We start from the raw sequence: 27167 nt of genomic DNA, 5'->3' as shown, positions 1-27167 counted from the left end.
TTGCGCGGACAACACGGACCCTGGAGCCTGCTTCAAATTCTGTGTCTCCCTCCCTCTCTGCCCCTCCCCCATTGTGCTCCGTCTCTCTCTCCCAAAAGTAAATAAACATGAAAAAAAAATTTTTTTTAAAGGAAAGAAAGAGGACAATTATGACAGTTTCGAGGTTAATATCAAATTTGGTAGAGGCCTCTCCCATTCTGATTTTCTATTGGTTAAACTTACCATCAATTGCACCAGTTGTAAATAAAGTGGAGACGGAAGCATGTTGTTAAGGGGTGGGATCTTCCTGTCGCCATTGCTAAGGTGAGGGTCCGTTTTCCAATAGGCTGAAAGCTGCTTTTCCCGCCCTCTCGCAGCAGTTGCTAAGAGGCGGGATTATGGAGTCCGTAAAGGACTGAGTGCTCGAGGCTCCGCCCATCCTATTGGATGGTAGGGGGCAGGTCTTGAAGTGGATAGGCTGCTGGCCCTGCCTGTTCCGGCTAGTTGCTGGGGAGAGGCACGTGAAGAGGAGGCGGCGTGAGGCGACCACGGCGGGAGGAATGAAAGTGGCGGTCTCACCGGCAGTTGGTGCCGGGCCGGGGGGCTGGAAGGCTGGGGGCAATGCGGGCGGTGGGGCAGTGCGGCTGCTCCTGGTCCTCTCCGGCTGCTTGGCCTGCGGCTCAGGTACCGCCGGGGGCAGCAGCTGTCATGGGGGCGGGTGCTGAGGGGATTGTATTTAGAAAAGTGGGGAGTGTCCCCAGGGTGCGGACCGTTATTCTGCAGTGGGGCGCGGGCGTGGTGCCGGGGAAGCAGTTTCGTCTGCAGTGAGGGGTTAGGGCCCTGGGGAGGCCTGGGGGAGCTACTCAGAGTGGGGAGGAGTCTGGAGTCTTTTGGCAGAGACAGGAAGGGAGGCCTGGGCTGGGTGAGAAGCGGTCCTGGGGGCTGCGTCGCGCTGAACAGGCCTCGATTTTCCTGATGAAAAGTCAGGGGCCCCGAGTACCATTCCTGGTAGGCTGAGCTGCCACTGGAAAGGGGGCATCCCATTCATTCAGCAAATTAGCAACACCTTCTGAGCGTGTGCTCTGTCAGGGCACGGGTTGCTGAATGGATTATTTTCATTCAGTGAAATGGAGTGATTTCTGTGTAATGTCTTATGTCCTTGTAAGATCTGGCCCCTACCGGCCTTATAGCAAGGACCTGGAGCCGTTAAACTCGCGTTTCCAAAAAGTAAAAAGATACAAATACCATTCACCATCAGATATGTTTCTTTTGGAGACTTGTTCACTTTTGAAGCAAACATTGATATCTACCTATTGCTGGATAATTGGCTTTGGACTCAAATGAAACTGTTTCCCTTTTCCCGCTGTAACTCATAAAACCTAGACTGTTTCTAAAAAACCTCCTTCTACCCTTATCAAATGCATAACAGAAAAATAAGTGAGGTTTCCAAGTTCCGCTGGAGACCGTTGAAACTCACAGGGTTAAGGATAATCATATCTTGTAAACACATTATGCTCTCACCTCTCCCTTCCTTTGCTGCCTATCTCATGCTGTCACTTACAATTATCCTTAGCTGCAGTTTTAAGATTGTCTCAGGATCCGTTGATGTAGTGCCAAATTGTAACGTCCTCCTGAAATGTTTTTTTGGGGGGAGACGGTAGGTATCCAGGAAGGTACTTTTCCAGAGCAGGGAACCAGAGTAACATTACTACTACTACTACTACTACTACTACTTCTTATTATTATTATTATTATTATCATTATTTTAAGTTTTAAGAGTGTAGTGGGTTTTTTAAAATGTTTACTACTTGAGAGAGAGAGAGAGAGAGAGAGAGTGAGCAGGAGAGGGGGACAGAAGATTTGACAGGGCTCTGCTCTGACAGCTCATGAGCTGTGAGATCGTGACCTGAGCCCAAGTCTGACACTCAACCGACTGAGCCACCCAGGTGCCCTGAAGCTACCTGTGATCTGAATGAACTTGGGTCAGATGGTTAACCTCTAAAATGGGGTTGTGGACTGTGGCTATGAAAGAGAAAATATATGAAAAAAATGTTCCTACCTAGTCAGCACTCAAACAGCAGACACTTTTTCCTTAATGAGAGGAACAGGGGCTTCTTAGCTTCGAGAAGGGTGAACTTGGGATGATATTCTGTGTGGCCTGGTAGATCATGTGTGTGGCAGCTACAAAGAGACAATCATGTTATAGAGAAGAACTTTCTAAAAGCCAGAGGCGGGGTGCCTGGGTGGCTCAGTCGGTTAAGCGGCCGACTTCGGCTCAGGTCATGATCTCGCGGTCCATGAGCTCGAGCCCTGCGTCCGGCTCTGTGCTGACAGCTCGGAGCCTGGAGCCTGTTTCAGATTCCGTGTCTCCCTCTCTCTGACCCTCCCTCGTTCATGCTGTGTCTCTTTCTGTCTCAAAAATAAATAAATGTTAAAAAAAAAAAAATAAAAGCCAGAAGCACCTAAAGATAAAATACAGTACTTCAAAAGGTAGGAAGTTTTTTCTCATTGGAAGTGTTTGATTAAAAAAATAATGTCAGTTAATTTTAGACTATTTGGCAAGAGCAATTAAGTATAAAGAAGTAGAAAAAAACCTTCACTGTTTATTCCATTCAGAGGCAATCCATTTTAGCAGACTTTCTCCTGGTCTTTTTCCACATTTTTTTTTTTTTTAATAAAACTTTGGAGGCGCCTGGCTGGCTCATTCCGTAGAGCATGTGACTCTTGATCTCAGGGTTGCGAGTTTGAGCCCCACGTTGGGTGTAGAGATTATTTAAAATCTTTTTAAAAGTTTTTTTGAATTGATAATATATTCATACACCTGTCAACAATCCAGTTCTTTTTCCTGGATCCAACTAGTTATTACTAGAGATAGTTTTTGGTTTTAAAAATTTTTGTTAATGTTTATTTATTTTTGACAGAGAGAGAGAGAGAGAGAGAGAGAGAGACAGAGCATGAGTGGGGGAGGGGCAGAGAGAGAGGGAGACACAGAATCCGAAGCAGGCACGAGGCTCCGAGCCCTCAGCACAGAGCCCGACGCGGGGCTCGAACTCACAGACCTCAAGATCACGACCTGAGCCAAAGTTGGAAGCTCAACCGACTGAGCCGCCCAGGCGCCCCTAGAGATAGTTTTCTTAATTGATTTTGTAGCATAAACATTTTTTATACCATTTAAAATTCGTCATAATTATTTTTATTTGTATTCTACTCTTTGGACAGATCATTCACTTAATGTTTTTGAACTAAACATTTGGTTGGATATTTGTGGTGTTTCTAGTTTTTCATTGTTGTAGATAACACTTTGTGAACATTTTTGCATATAAATTTTTTACTGATTATATTTTTAGGATAGATTCTCAGATTTATTAGATCAAATGCTAAAACATATTTAAGGCCCTTGAAACATCTTGCTGAAATATTTTCCTGAAAAGGTGTGCTCGTTTACACCACTAGCAACATTATTTGCTTATGACCCATATGCTTGCCAGCTTTGGATATTCTAGACTATAACATCTTTGTTAATTTGATAGATCAAAAGTAGTGTTGGGGCACCTGGGTGACTCAGTCGGTTGAGCATCTGATTTAGTGTCCGCTCTTGATTTCGGCTGAAGTCTTGATCTCACGATTCCTGAGATCAAGCCCTGCATCAGGCTCTGTGCTGGGGCATGGAGCCTGCTTGAGATTCTCTTACCCTTTCTCTCTGTCCCTCCTCCCTTCAAAATAAGTAAATAAACATTAAAATAAAAAAGTAGTCATGCCCCAGAAAAAGACAAAATATTAATAAAAGAAAGTAGTGTCTTAATTTAGTTTGCATTTCTTTCTTTTTTTTTTTAAGTTTATTTATTTATTTTGAGAGAGAGAGAGGATGCATGGGATGGGCAGGAGAGGGAGAGGGAGAGAGGGAATCCCAAGCAGGCTCTGTACCATCAGTGGGGAGCCCCACGCAGTACTTGAACCCAGGAACCCTGAGATCATGACCTGAGCTGAAATCAAGAATAAGACACTTTACTGACTGAGCCACCCAGGTGCCCCAGGAATATATATATTTTTATAATCTATTTACTTGTTGAAAATTTTTCTTTAATTTGCTTGCTTTTACTTTTTTTATTGAAGTATAGCTGTCATACAATGTTATATTAGTTTCAAGAATACAAGGGGCGCCTGGGTGGCGCAGTCGGTTAAGCGTCCGACTTCAGCCAGGTCACGATCTCGCGGTCCGTGAGTTCGAGCCCCGCGTCAGGCTCTGGGCTGATGGCTCGGAGCCTGGAGCCTGTTTCCGATTCTGTGTCTCCCTCTCTCTCTGCCCCTCCCCTGTTCATGCTCTGTCTCTCTGTCCCAAAAATAAATAAAAAATGTTGAAAAAAAAAATTAAAAAAAAAAAAAAAAAGAATACAAGATAGAAGAGCACCTGGGTGGCTCAGTTGGTTAAACATCTGATTCTTGATTTTGGCTTAGGTCATGATCTCAGGGTTCCTGAGTTCAAGCTGTGCATCAGGCTCTGTGCTACAGAGTGGAGTCTGCTTGGGATTTCCCTCTCCCTCTCTCTGCACCTTCACAGCTTGCTCTCTCTCAAAAAAAATACATGAATAAACATTAGAAAAATACAACATAGTGATTTGGCAAATCTGTACATTACACAATGTTCACCACAATAAATGTAGGTCCCTTTTACCTTTTTAAGTAGATTTGTATCTTTATGTAGTCACTTGATTTTATTCCTCAGACTTATTTCCATTGCATTTATGCTTAAAGAGTCCTCCAAAACTGAACTTACATCATTTTTATGGTATATTTTAAATTTTTTTATTTTACTTTTTAATCTATAATTAATGTCAGCATTTGGTATAAGGTGAGGTGAGAATCTAGATAGATTTTATTTTCCAAATAACCAGTTGTCCCAACATCCCATTGAATGATTCTTTCCTAAGTGCACTGTTTAAGATGCTTGTTTTCAGTAAGGCTTTAAGTACAACTAAGTTATCTCTTGAAAGAAATGAACAGAGGCTATTTAAGAAATTGTTTTTCATGACTTTTTCGGGTCTATTCCAGTCCTCACATATTATGAATCATTTTCACTGATTCTGCCTGTGGATGTTAAGTGATCAGTGCTGTTGATTAAAGTTTGTAATGATTGTAAGAAAGTATGAAGTTATTAACCTTTGAATACCTGCTTTATGGGTAAATGCAATAAGCAACTAATGATTCACTACTTTCCATGAAGGCATTTTCCAAAATCTTTGGGCTCAAAGGCATTTTCCTGAATGTTTAGTTCATTCTACTTTTTAACATTCTGGCTAACTCACTTTAGGGGGGAGGGAGAAAGGTGGTGTATATCCTTTTGCTACAGGAAGCACAAAATTTTAAATGCGCATTCTGACAACTTACATATGTTTAAGGTCGTTTGGTTTAGTTTTGTGTTGCTAACAGTTTAAGCTACAGTTGGAGTAGTGGTTGTTCCACAAATTATCCCTTTTGGCTGAGTTGGTGTAGTTCACCTCTCAATGAGTTTACAGAGATGTGGCTGGCCAAGGTGCTGATTTCCATAGGAGGTTGCTATTAAAGACATTTATTTATTTATTTATTTATTTATTTATTTATTTATTTAAAATCCTTTCCCTTGAGTGTTATGTAACTTGGGAAAAGGAAGAACTAGATTTTAAAAGATGTTGCTTGTTATAAAACCATTTTATTTCTTTAGGAAAATGGCATCAGAGAATTTTAAAATTAGTTTCAAAACAATAATGCCTTTTCTTGGCATTAACTTTTTCAAATGCCCTCTGCTATTGACATTATTTGTATCTTACTATCTTCTTGAAAATAATAGTGGGCCTAAAAAGGTATAGTGGTGGGGCACCTGGGTGGCTCAGTTGGTTAAGGGTCCGACTTCGGCTCAGGTCATGATCTCATGGTCCGTGGGTTCTAGCCCCTTGTCGGGCTCTGTGCTGACAGCTCAGAGCATAGAGCGTGCTTTGAATTCTGTGTCTCCCTCTGTCTCTGCCCCTCCCCCACTCACGCTCTGTCTCTCAAAAAATGAATACACATTAAAAAAAAATTTTTTTTTTGTTAAAAAAATAAAAAGGTGTAGTGTTCTATTACTTGGTGCTGTGGGAGAGAAGGGGTTAACAAGTGTGACTCTTGTTTTTGTTTTTTATTGGACAGGTGCATGTTTCTACTTCAGGCTTTGTACATAGACTGGATATTCTTTTAAGGAAGTGATAGGTTCTTGTTCAACGACTTTTTTTTTTAATGCTGCCCAATGTTTTTGCATACCTCAATGAATTTCTCAATACAGTAGTTTTAGCATTCACATAACCTTACTCACTTATACTCTCCAGAAGAAAGTAAACTTTTTTTTTAAGTTTAATGTATTTATATAATCTCTACACCCAACATGGGGCTCAAACTCACAACCCCAAGATCAGGAGTGCATGCTCTTCCGACTGAGCCAGCTAGACTCTGCAAGAAAATAAACCATATTTGTGAGTGGATATTCTTTCAGTACATTTGTGTGCTTGCTAGTGAGACAGATGTCAACAGGATTTTGAAAAGCTTTCACTTTATGAAAGATAGGCTAGGAGGAAATCCCAATTACTACTGGATTAAACCATAGTGAGAAGCTGATAGATGGGGGTTCAGGGCATGCTACCCCAAGATGTAGCATCTTGGCATATTATGTATTTTAAGCTGAGGGAGTTTAAGAAAACAACAGGAGCAGGAAGGTCTCTTTGACCTCCCCATCTTACCCTTCTCTGAAACAGACCATAAAGTCTTGTGAGAGTTGCCTTCCCTCCCTCCCTCCCTATACCTTGAGGAATTTAAGACAAAGGGACATTGAGAGGAATCTAAGCAAACAGGCCTTGCTTGCTCTGTTTCCCCCTAGTTTACTACAATTGCCACATACTCTTTACCCTATCATATTCCTTCACAGCTGTCCACTCTTCCTCAAACATAGCATAAAAGTACGCAGCTCTGTTTCTTTGGGTCTTCATTTCCTTATGAAGGCTTTCGTGTCACGTAAATTTATTAAATGTGTATGCTTTTCTGTTGTTAGTCTATCTTTGTCAGTTTAAAATTTCAGACTAATCCAGGGACCCTAAGAGGATCAAGGAAAAATTTTTCCTCCCTTACAATATTAAGAGTGAATTTTTTAAAAAATTGAGATGTTATTCATGTATAATAAAATTCACCCTTTCAGTGGATTTTAGTATATTCACAAGGTCGTGCATCCATCATCACTGAATTCTGGAATTACCAGAATATTTTCATCACTCCAAAATGGAACCCCATACATCTTAGCAGTCACTCCCCATTCACTTTTCCCAGATCCTGGCAACCACTAACATCTACTTTCTGTCTCTGTGGATTTGCCTGTTCTGGACATTTCATACAAGTGGAATCATTTGATATATGCTCTTTTTGGTCTGGCTTCTTTCCTTCAGAATAATGTTTTCAGGGTTCATCCATCTTGTAGTATGTATCAGTACTCCCTTTTATGGTTGAATAATATTACACTTATAGGTGGATCTATCACATTTTGTTTTATCCATCAGTTCATAAGTTGATGGACATTTGTTTGTTTTCACTTTTTAGTTATTATGGATATTGCTGCTGTGAACATTCATGTATGAGTTTTTGAGTGAACATATGTTTTCAGTTTTCTTGGGTATATACATAGGAGTGGAATTGCTGGATCATAGAGTAACTCTATGTTTAACTTTTTGAGAAACTGCCAAACTGTTTTCCAAAGAGGATGCACCATTTTACATTCCCAGCAACAATGTTTGAGTGTTCTTGTTTCTCACATCCTGGCCAACCCTCCTTACTGTCTTCTTTTTGATTTTAAACTTCCTAATGAGTATAAAGTGATATTTCATTGTGGTTTTGATTTGTATTTCCCTGATGGCTAATGGTGTTGAGTGTCTTTTCATATGCTTATTGGCCATTTTTATATCTTTGGAGAAATGTCTATTCAGATCCTTTGCCCATTTTTTCAATTGGGTTATTTCTCTTTTTCTTGTTGAGTTGTAGTTCTTTATATATTATGGGTAGTAGACCTTTGTCAGATATGTGATTTGCAAATATTTTCTCCCATTTTGTGCGTTAATCTGTTTACTTTCTTGATAAGGTGCTTTGAAATACAAAAGTTTTAAATTTTTATGCACTCTGATTCATCTGTTTTTTCTTTGGTTGCTTATGCTTTCATGTCGTATCTAAGAAACCATTGCCTAGCATGGTCATGAAGATCCACCCCTGAGTTTTCTTCTAAGTGTTTTATAGTTTTTGTTCTTATGTTTAGGTTTAAGAAGAAATTTAACTTCAAAATTGGTCTTAGCTTCACCCTAAAACCATTTTGGACTGGCAGGCATCATTGCCTTTTTTTGTGTGTGTAACTTTGCTTTCTTAAAGTTTTGTTTTGTTTTTTAGTTTATTTAAATCTATCCATCTTTGTACCTAGACCAGAGTGATAACTGCATTTCCACTTAGAGTAGCACTTGATAAGTTGGTAAGTACAATATAGAACCCAAGGAAAAAGTTATTTAACTGTTTTGTGGTAAAGAAGGTAGCTGGTACAAACTTGGGTGGGAAGATATGAGAAAGTGGTCACTTTTAAGCCTTGAATTGGCTGAGATTGAATACAAACTTCTGAATGGAGAATCTTCTGTCTTGGCTGAATGAAAGGGACTGCATATGTTAATTGACTGCTCTTAAAACTTGAAACAAAACAGTTGGAAAAAACGATTTTGTGATCTTTTAGCATCTTCTTAAAGTACTATATATACAAAAACATTGTCAAGTCTGTTTATCCTATTCAGGAGAAACATAGAGAAAATAAGTAGATGGGGTTACTTTAGCTCTGCCTTTATAAGGGAAGCAGGACCTGGGTGTGAATGTCAGTTAAGCTATTCACTGGTTGTATGACTCTGGGCAAATTACTTAATCCTTCTAAGCATCAGTTTTCTATTTGTGAAATAGCGATTATGAGAGTGCTTGACTCGTAGCATCGTTGGAGAGTTAAATGATAGCATACTATCTTAATAAACACTTAATAGTAGTTTCTATTACTGCTTTTTCTGGGTTAGTTGCTATTTATAACATTTAAATGATTAAATTTAATGGAAATAAGACTGCCTTGTTTCTCCTCTTGTTTCAGTTTTCTCTTTTTTTTTATTAATTTTTTTAATGTTTATTTTTGAGAGAGAGAGAGAGCACGCGCGCATGCGCACAAGTGGGGGAGGGGCAGAGAGAGAGAGAGAGAGAGAGAGAGAGAGAGAGAGACACAGAATCCAAAGCAGGCTCCAGGCTTCGAGCTGTCAGCACAGAACCTGACATGGGACTCCAACCCATGAACTTTGAGATCATGACCTGAGCCGAAGTCAGCCACCCAACCAATTGAGTCATCCAGGCACCCCTCTTTCAGTTTTTCTTGTTTCTCAGTCACTGACATTTTAACCCTAGCTTTAAAAAGTCCGTTTCGATGGTATTGTAATAGCATCATAGGATAACAGGTGGTAGCTACACTTGTGGTGAGCATAGGTAAGGGATAGGCTCCTGGAATCACTGTATTGTACACCTGATGCTAATGTAACATTGTATGTCAACTATACTTCAATTAAAAAAAAGTGGTTGGTTTAATTCTTTTTATGTAATAGGTTATAGTTATTAGCTTGTCCTGTTGTCTTAATCCTTATTTCCTTTCTTTGCATAAAGCTGGGATTGACATAAACGTGGTCATGCTTCAGGAATCCCGAGTTTATAATATGAGTGACAGGCAACAGTTCTGTTATAAAAATGTGCTTATCCCAAAGTGGCATGATGTGTGGACACGGATACAGGTAATAATTTGGAGCCCCCTGGCTGGGGCAGCTTCTGTGAATATCTGTCTGTGATCAGTGAATACTTTGACACATTTTCCCCCTTCACACACAATTGGAAAAAAAAAAGTATTGTCAACAACCTTGTTAGGGCTCAGATTATCCTGAATTGTGTTTTCCTCAGTACGCATTTATGCTTACTTTGCATTCTTCTCTCTGTTCCCTTAAGTAACTTGTAATACTTGACCCTGAGGTAACCTTCCTTCCTCTTTTTCCCAAAGAAGCTTCCTTCTCTTCCTTCCTCTCCTTTTCGTATACATACACATATGCACTCACACGCACGCACGCACGCACCCCCCCCCCCCCTTTCTTTTAAAGGCCTTATGCTTTCTTCAGCCAGGAAACTGTTGGGTGCCTGTCAGGATGTAAACTCTTTTGCCTTGCTGTTCCTATTCAATTTTGATTCTACACGAAATATTTCATAAGCCCCCTGCCTGAAGTTTCCCTTTGATAGGATGACTTTCATTTCATTTATTTCATAACACTATTAAGCCACCTGGCAAGCAAGAATGTCTGGCCGTAATAATGATTGAACAAAATGAGTCCTTTTGGAAAAGCTGCTCATGCTATAAGCATAGTTACTGATAAGGGCATTGTTGTCCACATCATAAACATAAGGGTGGGCTTGTGGGGTTTTTAAATTTTCTTTTTTTTATTGTCTGATATAAAGATCATATTCCATCTGAGACACATTATAACCAACATTTACCCATAATCAGTGATTTGTGACGGAGGGTTGACCTTCTCAGCCTGTCATTATGGGAAACATTTTCAGTTTTCTGGCGTGGCTTCTGCCTGACAATTCTCTCTCTCTCTCTCTCTCTCTCTCTCTCTCTCTCTTTCTTTCTGGCTTGGCAATTTTCTTAATATTCTGGATCCTTGTTTTGTATGCTTTCTCATAAATAGCTCTAGTGCTAACCCTTTCAGCTTGGAAGTCTTTTTTCCCCCCCTGTGTTGTTCTGCCTTAATAGCAGATTCAGCTCATGTTAACAAGACATTCTAACAGCTGCCTGTCTGTACCATGTGCAATATTATTTGCTCAATTATGTTTTAGCTCCTGCATCTCTATATTTCTTATAAGCCTTGTGGAAAACTGGCCCTGTTACTGATATCTACTCTAGAGTTATTTACTCTAAAGTTTTTTTAAATTGTATTTATGAAAATTTAAAATTTCTACTTCTTTCTCATCCTGATTTCACTTGTGTTACAGATCCGGGTAAATAGTTCCAAGCTGGTACGTGTCACCCAGGTGGAGAATGAAGAGAAACTGAAGGAGTTAGAGCAGTTTAGTATCTGGAACTTTTTTTCCTCCTTTTTAAAAGAGAAATTGAACGATACCTATGTTAACGTGGGTCTATACAGCACAAAAACCTGCCTCAAAGTTGAGATTATAGAGGAAGACACCAAGTACAGTGTCATTGTGACCCGGAGTAAGTCTTACCTGTTTTTCTGTGGATTTTATAGTGAAACGGGACTGAGCTTTGGAGAGTGTAACTAGTGAGACAGGGAAGTCAGCCCAAGACAACTAACTCCCTTTTGGTTCTGATTATACCACTGCTCCAGACAGTTGAGAGACCCTCTCCCACATAAAAGCCTTTAGGCCTAGGATAGAGATTTCACCTTGGGCCATTCTGAATATTTCCTTACGGACATTTGCGAAGACTTGTGTTCCTAATACTCCCAGTGGCCCTGAACTGATCCGCTTAGTGTTCTTCAGAGTAAGGTAGGTTTATTCCTGCCCTCTGGGCACTTCTAGACAAAGTTAGATGTTCTGAAATGTATAAGCCTACATTTGAAGACATGAATGGTATAAATAATAAAAACTGAAGAAAGGTAGAACTGAATATTAATGCTTCAGAAGTAAAAAGATTTGTGGAATCATAAGTCACTATGAAGATCACTCAGTTTATTTAAGGCTTATTCAGTGGAAGTGGAAAAGTTTTCCCTTTTCTGAATGTGTCTAAGAACGTTTCACAGAGAACTGGAATTGTCATCCTGTTTTATTTTCTTACTTTTGGTCTCTCCTTGGGTACTACCCAGGATTTTTGGATGTTGTGAATAGCAGAAACATTCCTGGGTTTTGCTACAAGGCCCTAGCGTTCCATAGGTGTTTTTTTGTTGTTTTTTGTTTGTTTGTTTGTTTTTTTGGTTGTATAGGATTTGCCTTTTTTGGGGAGAATGGGGGTATTCCTTTTACATGTACTGATTTCTCTTGCTCCTATTCTGTTTGTGGACCTCCCCTAGACTCAGAGCTCTTGAATGTGAATGCTGTGGGCGTATCTGGTATGCCACTGAGGGGCCTCCACTTGGGCCCCCTGGTCCTGGGTGAGATGTGTTTGAGTGTAGGCTTTTCCAACACAGTACTTGTGTAGTAGAGGGAAGTAGGTGGTGTTGGGCAAGAAAAGCAGCCAGTTAGAGAACAACAGAGGGCCTGGACCCAAAGTTCTAGGCAAATCTGCTGAATCCGAACCCATGAGTGATTTAAGGCATGAAAACCAGAATGGTAGAGACCCCTTGTGGGCAATTACATGAAGCACTGATGGTGTTATGCCTGGCTCCCTCCAAAGCAAAGCTTAGTTTCTTTTAGCTTTAGCATCGGTAACCAAAATAAAAATAAGATCTCCAGAAAAGTACAGGTTAGAGAGACCTAATTATATTTTCTATTTGGAAGGGTTCCCAGGCTTTGTGTGGAATTTACAATGCTGTTTAGGTGGGTTGTTTGCATTTACAGGGGTTGGGGTGCTGGCTGATTTACCCCTTCCCTCCCCAGTTGAAAATCTGCATATAACTTTTGACTCCCCAAAACTTAATTTCTAATGGCCTACTGTTGACTGAAAGACTTACTGATAACTTAAACAGTTGATTAACACATATTTTGTATGTCATATGTATTCTATGCTGTGTTCTCACTATATAGTAAGCTAGAGAAAAGAAAATGTTATTAAGAAAATAATGGGAAGAGAAAATACATTTATAGTACTGTGATGTATTGTCAGAAAAAGTCTGCATATAAGTGGAACGGGGCAATTCAAACCCATGTTGTTCAAGGGTCAACTATATTTTATTAGCTGACCAATAATGCCAACATTGCCTTTTATTCTACAAAGTGTTAAACTGTTTGTTTTCCTATTAAACAGAAGTCTTTATTTATTTCAGGATTTGACCCCAAACTCTTCTTCATTTTCCTGCTTGGACTTGTGCTATTTTTTTGTGGAGATTTGTTGAGCAGGTAGGTTCCCAGGCTAGAGTGCAGAATGATGAGGCTTAGACCCACTCTGCTTGGCTTTTATCATGAAGACTTTAAGTGCTGCTCTTTCCTCTTCCATGAGCTTTATGGCCAGGCCATTGCCTGCTTGGAAAATATTTTTAAATTTTTTTTTTTTTAATGTTTATTTATTTTTGAGACAGAGAGAGACAGAGCATGAATGGGGGAGGGGCAGAGAGAGAGAGGGAGACACAGAATCGGAAGCAGGCTCCAGGCTCTGAGCCATCAGCCCAGAGCCTGACGCGGGGCTCGAACTCACGAACCGTGAGATCGTGACCTGAGCTGAAGTTGGACGCTCAACCAACTGAGCCACCCAGGCGCCCCTGGAAAATATTTTTAAATACTTTAGTAGGTGTTAGGATTTTTGCTATTTTCTTACATTCAATAAGATTGGCAAGAATGAAATTCTCCCATGAGGTTGAGCCATCATGGGATGGGATTTAGTCAATATATCACCACCCTTTCCACCATTGGAAATAACGTGTTAAGTCCTCATTTTTACAGGGCCATGAGTTTGTTGGTGAGTTTTATACCAATCAGGGGTAAAAAAAACCCACAAATACCAACCACTTATTCATTTCCTGCCTTTAGGAACCTACTAGCTAAGCTAAGTGTAACTGACATGTACAACTATAAAGAAAACATACAGATAACTAAACAAACATTGAACAAAGGTAGAATCAACATTAACTTTGCACACAAGTGAAAAGAATATTTCTGGAGTAATGAATGAAAGCTTAACAATTGGATTTTGAAGTTAGGCTGGAGTGAGATTGATAGAACTTGTTCCTAATTTGGGGGGTCCTGAGAGAAACTCACGGTGGGGGAAGAAAGTCTGGTACAAAGAGCCTGGAATAGGAGCAGGAGCTCTCTCTTTTCCAGGCCCTGTGTCTGGTTATCTTTCTGGGTAATCAGTTCAGTTCCAGTTTTCTGTCTCCTCTAGGACAGTATCCTTGCACCTTCCTTTTCCCCAGTGAAGCTGTGCAGTTCTTCTGAAGAAAGACTCTCATTAAAAATTGGATTAGGGGAGATGCTGCAATGGGAGTGTGTGACTAAGCAGAGGTTTATTGTTGGGACGTATTTGAGGGCCCTCACTGATACCAGTCCTCATAATCTGGCAGCAGTTACATCGTACCAGTCCCATCAGTGTTGGCAAGTTTTAAACAAATACCTGCTTTAGTCTGAGGTTTTTTTTTTCTGTTTTTTGGCTGGGATAGTTGTTCTAGTTCGAATGGTGCCATATAGGAAGAATACACACATAGTCATGAAATAATGTTTCTCTCTGCAGAAGCCAAATCTTCTACTATTCCACTGGGATGAGTGTGGGAATTGCGGCCTCTCTGCTAATCATCATTTTCATACTGTCCAAGTTTATGCCCAAGGTAAGTAGTGGAATCTTCAAATGCAGTCAGGGCAAGCTTGGATAGTTAGTTGAGGGACTATTTTGTTGAATAATACAGCACTGAAAATTTGCATTGGTGGTTGACAAGTCAATGTCCTACTTTTTCCTTGATTCAGGAGGGTACTTTCCATGATGGAACTTGGAGTCATGATTACGTACAAACTCCCCCTTTTATTTAAAATCCTGTGCACAGTGGGGAGTTAAAGTCTCCTTCCTGTTTGCTAATCACATAGCCAGGCTTTTAAGTTACTCAGCACCTCATTTTCCTAGTGTTCTTTGCAGACTATACCATTTTAAATATAAAGGATGTCTTCTTAAGAGATGTGGTTTTTGTGTATTTTAGTAGGTTGAGTTTTTTTAAATCATAGTTCCATTTTGTTTCTTTTATGTATGGAAAGCCTGTTGTAACTTTGTTTTCACTTCTACTCTGTTTTAGAAAAGTCCCATTTACGTCATACTGGTGGGAGGCTGGTCCTTTTCTCTGTACCTCATTCAGCTAGTTTTAAAAAATTTACAAGAGATCTGGAGGTGTTACTGGCAGTATCTTTTAAGTAAGTGTTGTCGGTTTTGCTTTCCTTTTTATATGTTTATGGGTTCTTTTAGTTCATTTGATCATGAAAAGGTGTTGGCTGCTTACAGGAGCTAATAGTTCATGCCATTTTATTAATTTTTAAGAATCGTGGTTCTTTATTTCTAACGCTGTGCGGTTGTCACTTTAAATGAAAATGGTGCTGCCAGGGAGAAAACTTTAATTGGTTGGTGTTTATAAGTACACCTCTCTTTACACAATAGGCATTTTCCTGAAAAACTATACATTGACTATATTAATATAAGTGTATTTTAAATACACTTGAAGACTTTAAGTAAAGGACTCTACATGAATCTTTCTGTAAGGTGAAGATCCTTTGGTTTTACAGATGGTAACCCTTAATCTATTTTTTGAGAGGTAATTAATCTGGATTATCATATGTTAGGCTTTTTTATTAAAAAAAATGTTTTTAATGTTTATTGTTGAGAGAGAGAGCATGAGCAAGGAAGGGGCAGTGAGAGAGGGGGACGCAGAATCTGAGGCAGGCTCCAGGCTCTGAGCTGTCCGCACCGAGCCTGATGCGGGGCTCAAACTCATGGACTGTGAGATCATGACCTGAGCCAAAGTCGGACGCTTAACTGACTGAGCCACCAGGCGCCCCTAGGCTTTTTTAAACAGACAGTTCTAGTGTTGTTCAACATGTAGCTTTAATCTTCCATTTGAACCAAATAAACTTGGGAGCAACAGAAAGGGTAGAAACTTAAAGAGATAAATATATTTGAGTAATGAAAAAAGTGTGAATAATTGAGGAAAGATCTTGTCCATTTTCCTAATTCAGTAGGTGCTATATAGTGAATGTATTGCTGCTCCCTGCACAAATTATTTTTACCAGTTATAGATGAAAAAGAACGTTTTCTGATAACTCTTCTCATAGGCTATGTCCTCACAGTTGGATTCATGAGTTTTGCAGTCTGTTACAAGTATGGGCCCTTGGAGAATGAACGAAGTATCAACCTGCTGACCTGGACCTTGCAGTTGATGGGCCTATTTTTCATGTATTCCGGTATCCAGATACCACACATTGCCCTTGCCATTATCGTCATTGCACTGTGTACTAAGAACCTGGAGTACCCTATTCAGTGGCTGTACATCACCTACAGGTGACTGAAAGGCAATATAACTTTGTAATGAAACATGCAATGTGGGATGTAGTTGTGGCAAAAGGGTACAGAGGTGTTGACCTGGGAACCTCTTTGTTAATGGAGATTTATTGTATTATGCTTCTGCTTTTGTTCCTTCCAAGTCTTTCTTTTTAGACTGTCTATAGGCATTTTTTATAATCTTATTCTAGCCATTTTATATAAAATAAAAGCATCCAGTAAAGTGTCATGTGTTCCTGTGACCACTAGGTGGTGCAGAGTATATCACTTTTATACCACATGCCTCAGGTCACCAGGTTTCAGATTATTTCACATTGGCTCTCCGATCGCTTTGGGAGTTCTAGTGTTCAGATGTATTTGAAAGCATGTTATCATCTTGCATAGTGAACATGGAATGGTCATAGGTTCTGAGGTTACCAGTGGCTGTTTTATTAGATAGTCAAGGTGATGCCTTCAGTTTGGGGGATCCAAGTTAATGGACCACAATGTTATATCATCATTTTCTTGTCGTTTTTCCACTTATTGGAAAATAAATATTTTGTCTATCATTTATTGGGAAATAAGTGAATTTATCCACATTAGTGAATAATATTGATTACTCTGACTTGTCATTCCTAGTCTAACATGTCAGGAGTATATTACAAGTCAAGGTGTCTATAGAAGAAAGGTGGGAATGATGACTCATGTCCAGGCTCTCTGCTGTATACTTGGCTCACTGAAGCGAGCTAGAGGGCAGGCTGGATAAAAATTACTGATTAATGATTCATGATGTTATTTTGGTGAGCACAGAAAGATGTGTAAAGCAACAGAAAAGACTGTCCCCCCTCGTCTCCTGACAGAAGAAGAATATCGGATACAAGGAGAGGTGGAGACCCGAAAGGCTTTAGAGGAGCTTCGAGAATATTGTAACAGTCCAGACTGCTCTGCTTGGAAGACTGTCTCTCGAATCCAGTCTCCAAAGAGGTAAACCCTTGGCCAGCTGTGCTAAGCAGCTATCAGGGTAATTGTGACCTTGAGTTTTAACAGAGATCATACTTCTAGATAATCATTTTGTATTGGTGTCTATGTTTTCCTGTTCACCTAGGAGTAGTTGACAGAAAGATACATGTATCATCATATGTTAAGCAGTAGCCTGTTTTCTGCTTCCTCAAGGAACTGTCTACTCTAGATTTGATTGTAGCACTGAGATGAGAAGACCATATTGTTTCCCGTGTGATAGTTTTGCATTGCTCTCCGAGTCTGATTATTTTTTGGGGGGGAGGGGTCCTTTTTATTTGGGAGCAATTGTACCAATAAATATATGAAGCTTCAATTTGGAATCTTGATGGCATACAGTTCATAGAGCCATAAACATGAATAAATGTGTAATGCCCCCTTAATCTTCTCTTATCAGGATTACAGATGACTAAAAGAACCTTGGCACTTTCCTAACTGAAAAAAAAAAAAAAAAAAAAAAGGGATAGGCTAGTGCTTATTAAGCAGGATGGCTGGCATTTCAGGAGATGTTGGCTTATGATCCCAGCTTTCCCTTTCTCTTTATTTCTTGCTTTAGTCTACTTGCCTGCCAGAATAAGGTTAGACTTATTATAATTTGAGTTGTAAGTGTATCAGATGTTTCAGTTCTTATTTTGAAAGGAAACCAGAAAGGGCAGAAGGCAGGTTCTTAAAGAGTATTATCTTCTTTTTTCCAGATTTGCTGACTTTGTGGAAGGTTCTTCTCACCTCACACCAAATGAAGTTTCTGTCCATGAGCAGGAATATGGATTAGGGAGCATTATTGCCCAGGATGAACTCTATGAAGAAACATCCACTGAGGAGGAGGAGGACTCAGATTCTCGGTACCCCACTGTCACACAGCAGATCAACTCCTGACTTAGGTGGTGGTCGGTTATTTTTATGTGGACTGGCTTGGGACCTCGATGGTCCATGTTGTATGTGTGTGCAGCTGCTTCTCAGCTCTTTGAAACGGGGTGAGATAGTACAGAAATTCTCCCACTGAAATTAGAGGCCTGAGCAGGCCTCCCTCTGGCAATGGTCCTGGTGGTCTCTGTGGGATCCCTGAGGAAGGAGAGTGGATAAAATATTGAATGCTTCCCAAAGCTTCCCATTGGTTGTGGGCCCACCTTTATGTTTCAAAAACCAAAATCAACAAAACAAAACAAAACAAAACCCCAAAAACAACCAAACAAACAAAAAAAAAAACTGGATGGCCACAGCTAGCACAGCATTCTAGCTCTTCTTAAAAGTTCATTTGGTGGTGGCATTTCTGCCACCATAGCTGGCACTCAAAAGTGAGAACTATTATATGTGTGCAGTAATGCTTTCAGATCACAGGCTGCATCTTCCAGAGAGAACTCCACGCATCTGAGCCTCCTTCACTTCTGTTTTTATTTGTCTCATTTTTTAAATGAATATATATTTTTAAATGTAACAGATTCATGTTCCAGAACCAGCAAGTGCTCCAGATTGACAAGCCCATAGGCCCCTATGTTTATTAATATGGATTATCCGTTAAAGCCCCAGAATTGTTGTGTTGAACTTTGAATTAGTTCTCACAATACAATATTCTAAGTCATGCTTGCTCTTGGGAACATGCCTGTAAACTCTTCTGTAGGGGAGGTCTGCAGGCTTTTTATTATATCCCAACTTTTAATTGTATCTTAAAAAGACCTTTGCATTCTTTTCTTCCCATTCCTCCTTGCCCCCTTTGCCCTTTCAGGAAGTGTCTATTTCCTCAACTGTGAAGTATGTACAATTTAGAGTTTGTTTCATTTCTTATATTCTCTCCCCCTTGGTTTGTAGCATTATTTCTGCTAGTTGGGAGAAGTGATCATTTTTAGAGAATTTAAATGCTTTTTACAGGTTCTTCATTTTTCCTGTCAGTGGGACACATATCTTTTGAGTTGCTGTGGAACCAAGAAACTTTCCTTTTCCTTTCTCCTCCTTTGTCTGCCCATTCTGCCTATTCCTTTCAGCCTTTCCTTAGCCCCTGTACACCCCCCATCTCCCAATTTGGCTAATTTGTAAGCTCTGAAACTTGTCTGTGAAGTTTCCTTGATACAACATATAAATTGCAGCTATGTAGCTGCCACAATTTGCATTGCCAGGAAACAGACCTCCAGGTAACCTTCATGCCTCTGGATGTTCATTCACCCATCAGGATCAGACACATTTTTCCATGAACTTAGTATACTTATTTGCAGTTCCATTTCTGGCTAGAGATTCATGCTGCCTTTTATTACATTGGCATTAGTTTCACATTCTTTTGCCATTGGAAAGTACCCTTATAAACCAGCAATGTCATTTATGAGGGAACAAATTCCCAAGTCTCTGTCATTTGCTTGGTTCTGTCTTTATGATCTTCACCCTCGTACCTTGTAAGAAGCTATAATTACTCTAGCCAGGAAGCTAGGCACTGAAGTCAGGAGCATAGCATCAGACTCACTGTTTACCATGATCATGGAGAAGGCAGATGAATTTTTAAAAAGCTGCAATGACTCCTTCAGACCAGCCACTCAGCAGATAATCTTGAAAGACCCTGGGCTCATTACTGACTTCCAAAATGTCAGCGCTGAGACTCCCCCCCAGGTGGCCAGTTGACTATTACCACCAGTGTTTCCCACAGCTTTACACTGTCCTAGAGTGACAACTACCTCAATTGGCAGCAAATGTACATAGAGTAGAAAGTGAAAAAGCAGTATTTGGGCAGCTGCTGTGGGTTAAAGTTGCAGGGCAAAGGAATTTTATATCAGGAAACCTTTATGCCTTTGTAAATTAAGTACATGGTAAAATTTTATTTCTGTGTGAAGAGCTGTTAAGACCTCTGGGATATATTCTTTTTTGCTCTATTTATAGAGATCAAGATCTAGCATATTTGAGCATAAGTTAATTTGAAAAAAATAGTTCATCAGTACAAGTGGTCTCAGGATTACCTGGAGACTTTGGTGCCTTCCCTCAAATAGCTCCTTAAGGAGGTGGTAGCTTGCCTCCAGGGTAACTTTTCCTGGCTCTTTATTTCAGTGAGAAAGCACTGTGAAGCAGGGAAAGAGTCTCCTCTTTTTCTGTTTAGTTAAACTCCTGTGAAATATAGTTTCCATCTCCAGACCAGTTTTTTCACCGTGTTTGAATTTGGGGTAAGCTCAAACTCAGTTTATTACTCCATGTCTGGTCGTCGGAGAACTGAGCTGTAGGCAGTGGAGGTGACAGCAGATCCCACAGCATGAGAGCTGCTCTCAGACAGTGAAGGACGGTGCCCGGTGCCTTTGGCGTGCTGTGTGTCCTTGCCCTGCCTGCCTATATGGCTCTGCCCCAGATGCTTCAGAGCCTCTGTGTGCCTGCAGATTGTTTGACTCCATAAACCTTCTCCAGGAACTTCTGTTGTCTCTCTCTTGGCCACTTAGTCTGCTGGCTCAGTCACTACTTGAAGCCCCCATTTAATTTTCTCTGGCAGTTGCAGCTCTTGCAATTCAGCATAGTCTCATCTCCCAGACTGATCTCATCAAGAAGGATTGAAGGGATAACCATGGAGTGAACTGGACATTGGAGCCACGTCTGCTGCCGTGTCAGCGTTTTGCTTGCAAATATCAAGCTGTAAATTGGCCCTCTTTAGGGCCAGGGTCTCTTTAGCATCGGAAATCTATCGCCTCTAATTGGTCTGACCAAGTTATGTAGAGCATGACTGCCATTAATGGGAATATGAAAGCCAGCTGGCCTAAAACATTTCCCCTTCACTTTCCCTCTCAGATTGCTTTCTCGAGACCAATGGAACCAGTCACCAAAAATGAGGACAGTTTAGCAACTTGGATGTCTTCTAATAAGAAAGTCCTATCAGCCACTTCATCCCACCAAAACTAGTTTATTTCCTTTTTTTTTTTTAATTAAAAAAAATATTTCTGTCAGCGCAGAGCCTGTTGTGGGGCTCGAACTCACGAACCACGAGATCATGACCTGAGCCGAAACCAAGAGTCAGACGCTTAACCAACTGAGCCACCCAGGTGCCCCAAAGCTAGTTTATTTCTCCCCCCAAATTCATGACTTTTTGTCTGTTACAAAGGGGATTTTGCTGATCATAGTGTTCGGGCCCCAGTGTTCTATTTTGTGCTGTTACATCCCATTCAAAACCTAGCCCTCTCCTTACTGATGGTGTTCCCTTCAATCCAATTCCCACCTGGCACTTATGTTAGAGAGTTGATGAATGAAAGGGCCCAAATAGGCCAGATAGTCCTCCCTGGCTCTGACATCCATAAAAAGCTTGGGAATGGATTATGCAATTGCCCTCAATCTTTTTGTTCCAGAAAAAAAGACGGGCTCAGATGGATGCCTGCGTAAAAATGGTTCTTAGCTGTGTACTCATAACTTTTCTCTGAATTGAGTAGTGAAAGTTGAAGTAGGAGGAAAGGAAATTAAATGTCCTTCTAGTATTCCTTTGGACTCAGGTCTGACATATGAGATAATAACCTATATTGAAATGCCAAGAACTTTATCTTAACCAAGGAGAGGGCAGTTTGACAGATTTATTATGCCTTCATGTTACATAGGCACTGAAACTAAGTAATAAACACATAAAATAGCCATTTGCACAAGACAAAGGCACCTAAAACCTTTCATGTTTTGATGTAGCAGAAATTGATTATAATTTTTAGAGAAACCTATGCAATTATGGTGATCCAGTGGTGTCTCTTGGTAACTTAGCTTATGGTTTCAGTTGCTGTGGAGTTGGATTCTAGATGGTCACTACCTTTAAAAGGGTGTTTGGTGCCTTATGTGTTGGGAGCCAGAGCCTGCCTGAAATAAAAGTAGACTCATGTCAACATCAACACACAGCTTTAGTGGGGGTGGGAATGGCACACAGCCTCCCCCAAATTGGGGACTTGGGCTCCCACATCCCTCCCCATGTGTGTCATCTTCCTCTTTACACTCTTGACAGTAACTTGAAAATGGTGAAATCATCTTCTCTGAACTTTCCTATAGTTGGGCGACATTCTTATCATGTTAACATAATAGATAGCTCATAATGTGAGTATTAGAACTGTTACAGCCTGCAGTTGCCTCAGTTTCCCATGTTTCTAGAATTGATGGTGAAATAGCAGGGGTAAGGAATTACTCGGTAAGTTTTAGCCTGTGGGTAATGCCTTAGTGTTATTTAAAAGATTTGTCATTTATATTTAAAATAAATGTTCACGAATGTTTGAAAGGAACAAAATGATCAGGGATGGCTCTTTGCCATGGGTCTCATTTTCCCTCTTTTCTGTAAGAAAAAATAACAGTGTCTTATTATATATTTTTTCATTTTTATTGTACAAGTTTGTAAGTAATCCAAATTTTAATAAAGTTTTATAGACTATAGTGGTTTCTCTTAATGAACATGTACTTTTCTTATTTGGATCTTTTGAAACAATTAGCTTCTAAGTTCCATCTTTCTGATGAAGTGGTGGTGATGCCATCTATTTCCTTTCTTTCTTCACCACCGCTGCCCAACCTGGGTCTGTCTTGGTCTATTTCCATCCTGGGACTGGGTGATTTGCCAGAATGCCAGATCTCTAAGGGGTATTCTTGCAGGAGGCACAGGTTGTACTACCATGCTGTCTCACAGAAAAAAAAAAAAAATGTATAGGTTATTCCTAGTCCTTGTACTTTAGTTCTTTATTTTTAATGGCATAAAATATCTCTTGTTTCTCCACTGGGGTGAGGGGAAGACCTGTGCATCCAGCTGTGGGTATCTGCCAAGAGCTTTGTGTAGGGCGAGAGAGGGAGCAGGGCTGTAGTGCGTATCAGGGGCCATGGAATAAAAACTTCAGTTATGTCTAGGCCCAGCTTCAGTAGGAGGAGCCTGGTACCTTCCACCTTCTTTTATGTTTTAGCTACTTTCTTTGTTCTGTGGATCCATTATAGCATTTGCATTAATTCTGTGCCTGTGTCCTCCCTTCTCAGTTATTTAGACTACATGGAAATCTATTGTCCATTTTTCAGACCAGTCATTGAGAGAGGAAGAATCGGGATGTAGACCATATGTAAATTTATGTAGATTAATGCACACTAATGGCGTCTTTTCTCCTCTCCCCCGTCTTTTTTTAAATTTATTTATTTATTTTGAGAGAACACGCACGAGTGGGAAGCGGCAGAGAGAGAGGAAGAGAGAATCCCAAGCAGGCTCCACACTGTTAGCATAGAGCCTGACGCAGGGCTCCATCTCACGAACCATGAGATCATGACCAGAGCCAAGGTCAATTGTCGGAGGCTTAATGGACTGAACGACCCAGGTGCCCCTCTCCTATCCCTTCTATAACTATACTAGGTATAAGAGACACTGAATTAATAAAAACTTAAGGCTAGATGTGCAACATTGTAGGGTTTTAATGAGGACAAAAAGAGATAAAGTGCGGGGCGCCAGGCTGGCTCAGAAGAACGTGTAGCTCTTGATCTCTGGGTCATGAGTTTGAACCCCACATTGGGTGTGGAGATTACTTAAATAAAACTTAAAAAAGGTAAAGTGTGTAAAGGCGTTCTTCTCAAACTTGAACATGCTTAGGAATCACCTAGGAAGCTTGTTAAAATGTAGACTTCTGATTCAGTAAGTCTGGGTTGAGGCCCAAGATTCTGCATTTCTGATAAACTCCCACATGATTCCGATGTGGGGTGTGGACCTCACTTTGAACAGCAAAGATGTGAAACACTTAGCTTGCTTGCCTGGTACACAGTGAGTACTTGATCAATATTGTTACTAATTAACAGCAAATAATTTATGAGAGTCAAGAAGACCCTCTACCACCAAGCATCTTCACCAAATCTGAAAACTTCTGCATTTTTATTGTGTGGCATTTTTAAAAAAGGAATATCCTTGGGAGGACTTCTGCATGTGAATTAGTTTAATCAGATTACTGCCTTCCCAACTATGTTAAAAATCAATACTAAAGGATCTAGAATTGTTTGTTTGTTTGTTTTGAGAGAGCAAGAGAGAATGAGAATCCCAAGCAGGCTTCACACTGCCAGCAAGAAGCCCAATGTGGGACTTGAACTCATGAACCATGAGATAATGACTTAAGGTGAGATCAAGAGTCAGACGCATGTTTAACCAACTGGGCCACCCAGGCCCCCCTAGAATTGTTTCTCCTCCTCCTCCTCCTCCTCCTCCTCCTCCTCCTCCTCCTCCTCTTCTTCTTCTTCTCCTCCTCCTCCTCCTTCTCCTTCTCCTTTTCTTTGGCCAGCTGTTTCAAAGTATAATTTATATATAATAAAATTTATTTTAAGTTTTGCCCAGTTTTGACAAATGGAGTTGATTGACACTTGTGTAACCACTACCACAGTCTGATAAAGTGCATTTCCATCTCGCCCAAAGTTCCCTCATGCCCCTTATGCAGACTAGAAATGTTAGTGGGGAGAAGAGGAAGGGGGTTTCAGAATCACAGTGGAGGAAGACCAGTAAGCTCCAGTTACTTCAGTTTTGCCTGGGGATCAGAAGATCACAGTCTTGCACCCTCCCTGCCTCCTCCCTCCCCACCCAGGAATGCTTTGCCAGACCTTAAAATCCCCACTGACTTGGATGTGTACTTGTAGCTCATTAATTTAGAGTGACCCATTCATCCCAGTTTGCCCAGAATCTTCCCAGTTTTAGTATCCCAAGTTCCCGTGTTCAGACATCTCACCCAAGGTCCCAGACAAACCAGGATGGTACGTTGCCCTAGCTGTGATGTTTATGCTACTGTTTCTCAGTCTGAGGTTGCCATCTCATTTTTTAGAATCATTTTTCTTGTGTGAGCACATAGAAGGCACTCAGTAAATGAGTGTGTGGGTGGACACACAGATAAACCCCAAGCTGTAGGCAGCTGCGGATTCCTGGCCTGGAAAACAGGAGACCTGGGTTCTGGTTCCAGCTTTGCCGAGTTTGCAGTCATGTGATCCTGGGAAAGTGGCTTCTCACCCCAGGTCTGTTTTCTCCATGTAAAATAGGGGATCTGTAGCCCTTTCTGCCTCTGACACAGATACTGCTTCCATTTGTACATGGGGTTGTGTGCCAATGGCACTTCCACTCAGCTTGCTCGCTCTCTCCTTTCCTTGCCTTTTTTCTCCCGTCAGATATATATAGTAGATCAATAAATCATGTAAGGGCAGGTTGATAATGGAGCTGCTGATGGGCCAGGCGTATGCAGGCGTATGCAGAGTGCTTCTGCGAGAGCAGTAGAGTTTGGACCTTGAACCAAGCAGCTGTGGCCGGTAGTTGGAGGATCGAGTCTATCTTCAGCTAAGTGTGTGTAATGACCCGATTCGCTCTTTGTGCATGCCTGGGAAAGAGGATGGTGGGCAGAGGGAGCCTGTTGTTTAGGAATTTTCCTGGGTGGGTGAGGGGATGCCCTGGAAAATAGGATAGCATAAGTTTCTTATCTATTGGAGGCATCTATTTCTAGCTGTGCCCAGGAAGCAGCATCTCGGGGTCTCATTCAGGTTTCTCACACAGAAGGATTAAAATCAGAAATACCAAGACTTGGGCTGAAACCTATGGCTGACTTAGAGTTAGGAAGCTGCATTCTGTTTCTGGTTCTGCCATATACCGTCTGTGCAACCTCTCTGAGCCTCAGTATTTGCCTCTAATTTTCCTTTTCAATGGAGTGAGTAGCTGCACTGCCTAGCTCACAGGGTGTTGTGATTCAGTGAGATGATACAGGTGGGAGTCAATGAAACTGACATCTATACAGATGCCAGGTGGTATTACTAACTTTAGTCTTTGGGTCTGTTTGTGGGGGCTGACTTATGGGGGGAGGGAATTTGGGGATTTTGTCTGCTTAGTTCTCCAAATAATGTCATTAATACCCTCTGACTCTCAATGAGATAGGAAGGTTTGAGGGAAGTACTGTTTCTTTCCTAGGAAGACACTCCAGCCTACCTTCCTTTTTGACAAAATTCCTGACTTTTTGGAAAGTTTTTCCTTAGCTATGAATTCCACTCCTGCTCTTACTTCCAAATTTTGGGGGCAGTGGAGCAAGAACTCTACCTGAGCCTCTCAGCTAAGCCCAACCAGATACCCTTTCCTACCTAGAGTGGACTTTCTCATGTAACTGAGCATCTCCCTCTGGGCCTTCAGGCCTGTGAAGGGTTAAGTGAGCCACACCCTTAACAGGAACAGCCTCGGACTTTGTGCTGAGCAGCCGTCTCTGGCCTCTCTTGGCTTGACTGGCACAGGGAGCCTGAGCTGGAGGAGGCAGCACAGTGGAAGGTCAGAAGAGTGGACACTGGCAAGAGGAGGGCAACCTCTTTCCTGGCCTGCCCGACACCATGGACAGCTCCCAATAACGAAGGCATCTCTCCACCCTTGGTGCCTTGGAACTCCTATGCCCCCTTCCTGTCAAATTGGGATTTCATCCACCATTTTACAAGGGACACTGAAGTTACACCCTAGTTTGTTCCAGTGTTGGGTGAGTCTTGCCTTGACCTGTCACTGCTCCGCATCTTTTGGGGTGCCCTATCTGGGAGCTGCTTTGTTTTTCCCTTTCCCACCTCCAACCAATCACATTCCCACTCTCCTCAAATCCAAATCCAAAGAAGATGGCTTCTTCCAGCCCTATATCTGTTTCTCACCCTTGCCTGCCAAGTTACTTAAAAGTTTAACTTCTGTTTTTTAATCTGGAGCATGTGGAATAGGAATAGTATCTACTTTGTGAGGATACTGTTTGTAAGCATCAAATGAATTAGTATATGTAGTGTTTAGAGCTCTGCCTGGCCCATGGCACCTGATTGTTTGCGATTGCTACCGTCAGTATTCTTATTGCTTTCTCAGTTGTGTCCTTCCAGGAAGTGACAAGTGCTCTCATTTTCTGGAACTTGGGGGAGGCATAGTGAAGGCTGAAGGCAGCCTGTGTTCCCCTCTTGCCCCACCTTCAGTTCCTGCTTCCCTCCCCTCCCCCGCCCAGGTTCAGCATTGCTGGAGACTAGGAGGATGTGGCTCTTTTATTCCTGTTAGGGAGTAGCC

At 41.1% G+C, this 27167-nt stretch overlaps 1 protein-coding gene across 2 annotated transcripts; it reads left to right on the top strand.

The window, feature by feature from the left end:
* The first annotated feature begins 510 nt into the window (after positions 1 to 510).
* On the top strand, positions 511 to 22552 carry NEMP1 (nuclear envelope integral membrane protein 1). 2 transcript variants are annotated; one of them, XM_049625753.1, is made up of 9 exons: positions 511 to 663; positions 9688 to 9812; positions 11062 to 11281; positions 13008 to 13080; positions 14405 to 14498; positions 14955 to 15069; positions 15982 to 16207; positions 16997 to 17170; positions 17899 to 22552. In XM_049625753.1, the coding sequence occupies exons 1-9, from the start codon at positions 540 to 542 to the stop codon at positions 18077 to 18079; spliced, it is 1332 nt and encodes a 443-aa protein (XP_049481710.1). In that variant the 5' UTR covers positions 511 to 539; the 3' UTR covers positions 18080 to 22552. The 2 variants fall into 2 exon arrangements, with proteins under 2 accessions (XP_049481710.1, XP_049481711.1); XM_049625754.1 differs by lacking the exon at positions 511 to 663 and adding an exon at positions 8029 to 8482.
* Positions 22553 to 27167: the final 4615 nt, after the last annotated feature.

This window comes from Panthera uncia, chromosome B4 (assembly GCF_023721935.1).
Source record: "Panthera uncia isolate 11264 chromosome B4, Puncia_PCG_1.0, whole genome shotgun sequence".
NCBI classification, from domain to species: domain Eukaryota; kingdom Metazoa; phylum Chordata; class Mammalia; order Carnivora; family Felidae; genus Panthera; species Panthera uncia.
This window is presented reverse-complemented; position numbering and strand designations above follow the sequence as displayed.

Excerpts from the sequence above, each read along its gene's own strand:
- NEMP1 (XM_049625753.1), top strand. The coding sequence starts at position 540 with ATGAAAGTGGCGGTCTCACCGGCAGTTGGTGCCGGGCCGGGGGGCTGG. Across the intron at positions 664-9,687 it reads CTGCTTGGCCTGCGGCTCAG|CTGGGATTGACATAAACGTG; the intron begins GTACCGCCGGGG and ends CTTTGCATAAAG. Across the intron at positions 15,070-15,981 it reads TTACTGGCAGTATCTTTTAA|GCTATGTCCTCACAGTTGGA; the intron begins GTAAGTGTTGTC and ends CTCTTCTCATAG.